We start from the raw sequence: 9,278 nt of genomic DNA on the forward strand, positions 1-9,278 counted from the left end.
TCTGCCGCTCTCATGCCTCGGTGGTCCTTCCTCCCCGCGTGCAGCCTCTCTGGCCGCCTGGAGAATGCGATCTCTGTCGGTGAATCTGAGCAGAATCTGCTCTCATGATCTCTGGTTTTGGACTTTTCAGCTTGGGTAGCCATTTAGGGAGAGTTTTTGAAACATACTGGCAAACATTTTCGCCCTCTGCTCCCTCCGGGACCCCCCGTATCCGTACGTTGTTCCGTCGGCTTCTGTCTTCAAGATCCGCTATTTTTTGCTCCAAATCACATATTCTCCGTCGGTTGTTGTTTGCTACTTTTTCCGTGGAGTCTGTGCGTTTGGTTATAGCTGAAGTTACCTCCTGCAATTTCGTCACCTCGTGGGTAACAACATCAACATCCAGTCGGATCTTGGTGAGAGTGTCACTTAGTTCTTTGAATTTCTCGTCCAAATAGTCTCTGTTTCTGGCCAGAGCTTGTTCAACTGCTTCGGCGACGGTGACGGCAATAGCCCCTTGATCCATGATGCAGGCCAGGTGTGTTGAGTTGGTGGCCGGTCGATGTGTAATTAAGTTGACGCTCGTTTGTTAAGGGGAAAAAAAAAAAAAAAAAAAATCTTGTTGCTGTACTCCGGGGTTTAAAAATTAAATGTCAATGCATAGCACAAAGAGAAAAGGCAAAAAACTGAAGTTATTTAAAAAGTTTGGGGAAGCGGGCAGGAGCCTCTAGGTAGACGCAGCCATCTTTCTTTCAGGTCACGTGACGTCAAAAAAAAAAAAAAAAAAAATTGAAATTCGAATCGAAATTGTATATTTTCAGAAACCATGGGCTATGATATTGCTCAGATGCACGTGATGCAAAATGCTGTCAGAGCCGATAGACTTGAGTGTGTAATTAATTTCAGTCCAAAATAATTAGGTCAAAAGTGATTTAATATAAAGCAAATAGACTACTAGTCTTTATGTTTATTTATAATTCATTTTGGCGGACAAGGTTACCAAGCACATCATCATCCCTCATCACTTATAAGGCTTTACCATGTTAGCATAAAGGAAATCAATAAGAATCACATGAAAACACATATCTGAAGCATAATGAAAGCAATAATGAAATACAGAATATGATTACAGTGTAAGCCTCTACCCAGTCATGTGACCAGATGCCTTTAAAACCTCACATCAAGGTGTTTAGTTCAAGACTAAAATGATCTTTTAATCAAATTATTCATCAATGTTAACCTTTTTACATCTTATTTATTGCACTGCATTTATTATCATTTATTTATTTCTAAAAAAAACAAACATAATGAACTTAGATTAATTTCTCTTTTACGACATATGAAACACAAAATATCCCACAAAAACTAAACTTGTCACATCTTGTCAAATCCACTATCGGTCGACCCCTAGTTCAGGTGACTCTGACAAGTCTGGGACAGGGTTTCCTCTACATGTAATTGATCGTGGCGCACCGCCACAGCAAAATAAAAGCCACCACACCTTCAGAATGATGATTATTTTTTAATGTTAAAACAATGTAAAGCAGGGTTTCCACAACCAGTTACCATTAGGTACTTTGCACCCCTTTCCACTACACAGTTACAACTTTCGACTCATGCTTTTCAATCACAGCTGAGTTCTTTATTTCCTCCTCATTAAGAACGAAACTTATCAACCAGCGCATCCAGCGTTTACCATTAATTAACGACTCTGTGGCGGCCGGGGGACAAGCGCTTCGCCCCTCAGCTGTGTGTGTGTTCATCTCTCGCGCTCTGTTTCGATTTATAAACACAAATAGGCTACAAACGTACACACATTGGCCTCACGTGTTTGTCATTTCCGATAGCTGCAGGGCGCGAGGCGGCCGCGGAGGATTGGACGCCGAAATGAAAATGCCCTCGCCGCCACTCTTTAAAAAAATCCTGGAGGAAACACTGTGGGACTTTAAAGGGTTTAAAGGGAGCGATATAGCGCTGCAGCTGAGCAATTAGCGCGATATAGCGCATTTAGCGTGCGCCCCTGTCTGTGTATCTATGTGCAGGCAGAAATCAGAGATGGTGTTTTAAATAACCATGCTAGCGTTTCACCAGCTCTCATCTCTGCCAGTCAGCCTCTCAAACTGCCGCCTCTCTCGCGTGCGGGCGCACCGCACGTAGACACACGTGAGAAAAAAAATAATTTTTAAAGTTTTTTTTTTTTCTGTGAGAGACTGTGGCGGGCCCAAACGTTAATTAATGGGAAACACTGAGCTTCAGCTGTGTTGACAGGCAGGGATCCACCTCACACAGAACTCTGATCAGATCTGAACAAGCTGCTTCTCCTTTTTTTCGTACGGGGTCGATCACCTTTCGAGCTTTGTCTGCCCTGTCTGCTATTGCAGCAACAGACTCCATTTCACCGTCAGTTACCACCTCACAGTCCAGGAGTTTGTCCAGCAGCCTATGAAGAACCGGTTCAGTCACTCTCTCAATGAACTCAGTCCGAGCTAACCTCAGCCTCTCTACTGCTGAGACACTTGGAGTTGGAGCTGAGACACTTGGAGTTGGTTCTGGACGAGGACCTGGAAGATGAACAAGAAAGATACTTGTGTTCAAAAGAAGCAAATTCAATAGTGGTATAAGTGTAAACACAGTGGGGATGGAACCGCTCATGAAAAACATTCTGTCTCGTCCAGTTTGCTCGTCTCAGTTCAGGACTCTGTAGAAAGTCCTTACAGCAGGAACCCAGAAGTCACCAGTGATCACACCAGGCCGAACACAACTGTAAAGTCCATCCAACATCACTTCTGAGCAATTTCAGCTCTAATGATTTTAAGGCGACGAGTTCTGACTCTGGGACAACGACATGTGACAGACTCACAAGTTACAGACACATCAACAGGAACTTGGAGAAACTGAAGTGTGGGGCACCGTACAGCTCAGTAGCAGGTGCCCTATAGACAGATGTTACAGTCCTCACTGCAGCTGGCCCCGGTTTTAATCTATATCTGGTGACACTTTGCTGCATGTCATTCCCCCTCTCTAGCCAAAACATTTCCTGTCTCTACCAATTAAAGGCAAAAAGCCCCCAAAATATACTTAAAGAAAAAAAGGTGAAGTTTCTGAGCAACACCTGAAGGAGAACAGGGACGACTGATTCAGGACCTGATGGAGGACTGAGCACAAACATTTATACTCCTTATTTTATTGAAGGTCCTTTCAGCTCCTTCATGAATCTCCTTGGTCCTACTCTGAAATGTTTCCCACTAGTTTGACTCTCACTTGTCGACAAGAATGGATCACAGGATAAAAGTAGACAGAAGATGATCTGAGTCCCAATAAGAACAAAGACACCACTCATCAGGTGGATGAAGACTTTACCTGGCAGAGAAACACGACACTCCCACACAGCTGTCTCGGTTTCATCTCGGACCTCTATGTTGGTTTTCTTAGTGGTTGAGAGCAGGATGATCTGAAACGTTGGATGGTAATTTGGTCCATAGTTCAGGTCAAAGTCTTTTTTCTGAAAACCAGCAGCACGTGTGTCAGTGTCTCCAGGTGAGTGACAGCAGTTTGAGGAATCATGTCAGCTTTAGTCTGAAACACTCACCTTAGGCTGGACTATGTCGGCATGTGGACAGTGAACTGTGTAAGTTTTATTTTTGACGAGTGTGCTTTCAGAAGGCGTCGTGATGAATGCACAGTCCTTGTGCTTCGCTTTTACCTGGTCAAACAATCAGATCATTTCATTAGCGTTGTGCCTGAGCCTGAACAGACAGATTGGTTCTACTGGCCTGGACCTACAGGACAGAGAGAGTCCTTTCTGAGCTCACACTGATCTTTGACCTTTCTGTATTCATGTCAGTTTGTGTAAGACTTGCTGAAGTGGTGTCAAGGCGACACCGAGACACGGTGTCCATGAAACAAAGTGGACGTGTTAGTTCACGACATCAGGTCTGTTAGTGATGAGTTTGGAAAGTGAAGCAAAGTGAATCTCTAACACTTCAGTCTGTAGCCTTACCTCTTCCAGGGGGACGTTATGAGGCAGCAGATGCACATTGAGGTATTGTTCCTGTGCCGTGAAGTTTGGTTGGTGGAACAGCAGAATTTGGCTGCAAACTGATTTCATGTTGTTCCACCACCTCCATATGAGATCCTGAACAGACCAGACCAGGCCAAAGGCAGAAAGATGAGGGACTGAGATGATCACATGAGTGTCTGTGACCTCCAGTGGCTCGATGAAGCTCATTCCATCATCAGTGATGTGGGCGACAGACAGCAGACCGTCACAGAGCAGAGCTGTGGAAACACAGAGACAACAACCTCGTTACAACAGCAGTGATCATTTCAGTCACTGTTGTCAACATCAGGAAATGAAGCAGGAGGCTGGTGAAGGATAGTGCCCTGATTTTACATTATATTCATGTAATAAATGTACACATCAATTAGATGGTCACACAACTTAAGTTATATAATTAGTTCTTCATTGCTCTAACAAACACAATCACTTGCTCACCATCCTTTGTTTCACAATGTAGGAGGTGGAGCTGGCGGACTGCATCCTCAGGACACTGGATGTTGAACAGTGGTCCTGCAGCCATCTTGCCAACTGAGTGGAGGAGGCTCTCATCCCATTGGACAGTCCTGTAGAGCAGCTCCGCCTCCTGAGCCACAACAAACACCAGTCCAGTTGAAGAACACTGGAACTGGCCTGGACCAGGACACCTGAACCTGTGGGACACAGAAGGCAGAGTGACCACCTCAGACCCTGAGATGAAAAAGGTTCAACATTGGCTAAAACATTGTGTTCCTCCTGACTCAGCTGACTGAGAGCTGATCCAGCTGATGTTCCCTCACACAGTCGACCATGAGACCAACACTGCAGAGACACATCTGCTGTGGCTCAGTAGAAGTTGTGAAGGAAGAGGAAGGTACTTTGGTAAAAACTGTGTTGAGTAAGTTTATTGCATGTTTACCTGTATGAGACTTGTGTAGATTTAGTTTCCAGTTCAGGTTTGAAGCTTGACTGCTGCAATTCAGAGAGAAACAATGTAAGCTGGTTTATTACAATTAAAAATATATTGTGTTGAGTGAAGCCAACGGATTTGTTCCACAGTCCTGAGTGACCTCGGGCACAGCGGACAGAGTTTGAGGGGATACATAATAATTTTCTGACTGCATCTGAGAAGCAGCAGGTTCTGCAGAGAAATGATAAATGTTTTGTGAAATAAGTTCATGCTTGAGGTTATCATTGTTAATAGGGCTGACCCAAAAAAATCGAAGCATCGAAGCTTTGTTCGTTGCCATGGTAATCGATCATTAAGTCCGTGATCGATTTTTTTCCTTTTTGACACCGGTTCTCATCGGCAATTGTTACATTAAAATGAGTAGGCTACTTGGCATCCTGGAAACCTGCCGGATTTTGGAGATATGCAGTGTTTGTTTGCCATTACTTTAATTATTTCCGCTATTATTATAGAATAGATTACTATTATTATTATGCAACTCGTTTAAAACCACTAAACTATGAGTTTGTTTATACACTGGAGATCTCATTGTTGTTACCAACACAGGAGATATTCTCAGATTATTTTTTCCCCTCTCTTGAGCCCTGAAGTCTGTCTGGAAAATACAATGTTTTTCTCTCACCCTCAGCTTTGCGTTGTCCTTAAGCTTCAAGCTGTCTTCATCAAACCTCTTCACCTTTGAGCCATCCTCAGGGGCCTTCAGCTCCGCGTTGTCCTCAGATTCCTTCACCTTTGAGTCATCCTCAGGGGCCTTCAGCTCTGCGTTGTCCTCAGATTCCTTCAGCTTTGAGTCATCCTCAGAGGCCTTCAGCTCTGCGTTGTCCTCAGATTCCTTCAGCTTTGAGTCATCCTCAGGGGCCTTCAGCTCTGCGTTGTCCTCAGATTCCTTCAGCTTTGAGTCATCCTCAGAGGTCTTCAGCTCCGCGTTGTCCTCAGATTCCTTCAGCTTTGAGTCATCCTCAGAGGTCTTCAGCTCTGCGTTGTCCTCAGAGACCTTTGGCTTTGAGTCATCCTCAGAGGCCTTCAGCTCTGTGTTGTCCTCAGATTCCTTCAGCTTTGAGTCGTCCTCAGAGGTCTTCAGCTCCGTGTTGTCCTCAGAGACCTTTGGCTTTGTGTCATCCCCAAAAACCTTCAGTTCTGAGTCACCTGTTGAAGGAGAAGAAACAAGGAACATCTCTGAAATCAGTGTCAATTGGAAGGAAATTTTCTTATATGAAAGATTCATACACATAGAAATTTAAACATCACTTCTTTCCTATGATGACCCTGTCTGTTGTCCATTGTTTCATTTGTTGTATTCAAGCCAAAAAAGAAAGTATGAAAAAACAATATGCAATTCATAAAACTATTGGATGTTAAATGAGCCCAGACTCATTTCCCAGTCAGACTGATGAAGAGGAGACAGAGGTTCAGTACTTACTGGTTTTGTCTCTGGAAGCTTTAATCACCTCTCCCTCACCGATCCTGTAGGAACAAACACAACAGAGCCAGAGGGAAATAATCAGGTTTTGTTTGTTTGAGTTTGCTTTATTAAACCAAACTGTGATTATCCAGGATCAGACTTGCCCAGCTGAGCTTTAACTGATCCTGCTCAATGTGTTAGTCAGTGACCTTTGGGATCAACCAGAGCTTTAAGTTTCATGTTCAACCAGGTTACCATGGTGTCACCACATTTACTAATGATCTGATCTGGACCAGGTGGCGTTTAAAGATTCAGATCAAAGAAAATATAGAAGATGGCTCTTAATCAGATCTAGAAAAGTAAAGCCACCGGAACCACAGGAAGTTCAGCATCTGATCCGTGCTGTCCTGATATTCCAGCTGCTGCACATCATTCTGTATTTGACTCTTAAGACGGGTTCAGACGACACGATTTCAGGGTGATTTTGACACGATTTTTTCGTGGCTGACAAATTTCCGGCGTCATGCCCGATTATGAGCGTCGGGAACGACAAACGGACATGTAGTGTGACCAGGGGCGGATTGGCCATAGGGAGTACCGGGAGTTTTCCCGGTGGGCCGGTCACTAATGGGCCGATGGCGGCCGTTTTTAATTTATTTATTTAACTTTTTTTTTTCGCCATGCCTCGCCTTGCCTATTGTAACTCTCCCGGCCCAGGGAGAGAGACATGCATCGGCTCGGCCCACAGTGCTCAACTGCAGACACAGCAGAGAGGTGACGATTGGCCTAGTGGCTTGTCTACCTGGCCCAATGGCCCTATGAGAGGCTACAGAGGCCCAGGAGTCCCACCCACGCATGTTCTAGACCCCCCCTCGTCCAATCACGGAGTCATGATGAGAGAGAGCGAGAGAGAAAAAAAACACACCAGCGCACAAAAACGGAAAAGAAAAGTAAACAAACGCAAAGGCGGCGCGGAAAAATGGAGGAAAGTAACAGAAAAAGAAAAGCTCTAGCAGCACAGACTGCTAAAAGTACAACAATTACGCAGATCAGGGGCCGCCTGGCCTGGCCTGGGCTAGAAGCACCGATGCTGCAGCTTCAGCAGCAGGTCCTTCACGTGAGTCTGAAGGGAGTGAAGCTCTCATTACCAGTGCCCTTATGGTGCAGGAGGAGGCTGAAAAAATAAGTGTTGAGGAAGACTCTCCACCATGTGAAGGAGGTAGTGATACCGTGTTAAGCAGGTAGGCTATGTGCTTTCCAGAATGGTGTTGATAAACATTCATTTAAATACTGTAAATGGTCCAGAATGGTTGCTATGAACTTTACTTGACATAATAAATAGCTATAGCTAATAACTCTGATGGTGTGGTGTGTTACAGCTAAATCTAGTTATCTAAAGTATTGGAAAACAATAACTATATTCATATACTATCCTGATTAATTGATTAGTTGCTTTTATTAAAGTGCCCTCACTCAAATTTGGTCATGAAGGACATTGAGCTAACAACTTAACAAATATGTATGCTTTCCATATTTTTTTCAGTCAGTGTTTATGGTTTATTGTCCTTTCAACAGTTTAACATTATACAGTTAAAATTAATAAAACACTGATTAACTACTGTTACAGTAAAACATCATTCTGCATACAGTATTTCTTGTCATGCTTCATTGTCTATACATTATGTTGAGCTGTACTGTCTTTCTAAGATAAAATTAGTGTTTGTCCATTTTTCAGATCATTGTAGCCTACTATTGTTTTCCATACTTTAGCCAACTAGCCAAAGTTCTGATTGCGGGTCCCCGCTGCCTGGATTAAAGAGAAATTAAGAGGATCAACCTATGAGTGCTGGCTATCTGTGGTTTTCCTTAGGCAGTCAAGGGTGGCGTTAACCATCCAATGCGAAGTGTGACACGTACACACACAGAGTTTATGAATGTTTTTTGTGGCTGAATTTGCCTTAATTTATGTTACTTTGTAAAGATTTATTTTTCCGTTAAGTGATATTCCTCATCTCAATTTGTTCATTGCTGCTTTTATATTTTTGTTTTTGATTACATTAAAGCCCCAGTATGTGGGATTCGTGGTGCTGGTACTTTTAGAGCTGTCTGGTAACTTGTTCCCAGAGAAGCTGTCGCCAACACCGTTGCTATCGTCGGTGTGTCGCCGTCATCATTACCAGTAGTGGCGCTGTTGCCGTCGTCGTTACAGTCATCGGTACCGGTACCGTTGCTGGTGCCAAGCAAAGCTCCAGAGTTGGCCAGCCAGCCTCCCCTCCAGAGCTCCAATGAGCTCCGGTGAGCTCTGGAGGGGAGGCTGGTCACCTGTGCGGCCCAGCACAAGGCGCTCGTGTGTGGGTGAGAGGAGCAGGGAGACTGGGCTTGAACTGGGCCTCTGGAGCTCAGCGGAGCTGCGGTGTACCAGAACCACAGAGTTCCTACCCACACACTGGGTCTCATTCATGAAACGTGAGTAAATCTGTGTGTAGATTTGCACATAAAAGCTCACGTTACTAAAACTCTACTCCGGATTCATGAACGGTGCGGTAAACTCAGATTTGATCGTAAACACGTGTGTAACTTCATGAATGCCAACCCATCATAAACTAACAACACGCCCCCGGTGATCAGCAATTAGCATAGATCTCCATACATGAATAGCCATATAAGGAGATCCTGACCACCATATTAGGAGGTAGGTGCATCCTGCTCACCTGCGGCCATGACGCAAACGAGGAAAGAGGGAGAGAGAAAAAAAGAAGAGAGATCACGGATCAAAGTCATTTTGGGTGAAGTGGAGTCCAGAAAAAATATTTAACTCTCTTCTGTTAGTAGTGGTGTGACTGGAACAGGTCAAAGGCGTGGAGGGAAGAAACAGATTTAGTGAATTAAGT

At 44.2% G+C, this 9,278-nt stretch overlaps 1 protein-coding gene across 1 annotated transcript; it reads right to left on the minus strand.

Moving 5' to 3' along the window:
- Positions 1-2,211: 2,211 nt before the first annotated feature.
- LOC146980679 (caspase recruitment domain-containing protein 8-like) lies at positions 2,212-8,844 on the minus strand. Its single transcript, XM_085787920.1, has 9 exons — positions 8,444-8,844; positions 6,406-6,449; positions 5,662-6,131; positions 4,935-4,987; positions 4,475-4,689; positions 3,980-4,257; positions 3,569-3,682; positions 3,340-3,481; positions 2,212-2,540 (listed from the first exon to the last, which is right to left on the minus strand). Exons 1-9 carry the CDS (start codon positions 8,842-8,844, stop codon positions 2,212-2,214), a joined length of 2,046 nt encoding a protein of 681 aa, XP_085644046.1.
- Between the last annotated feature and the right edge of the window lie 434 nt (positions 8,845-9,278).

This window comes from Trachurus japonicus, chromosome 9 (assembly GCF_045865225.1).
Source record: "Trachurus japonicus isolate A0001 chromosome 9, Traja_1.0".
Lineage (NCBI taxonomy): Eukaryota > Metazoa > Chordata > Actinopteri > Carangiformes > Carangidae > Trachurus > Trachurus japonicus.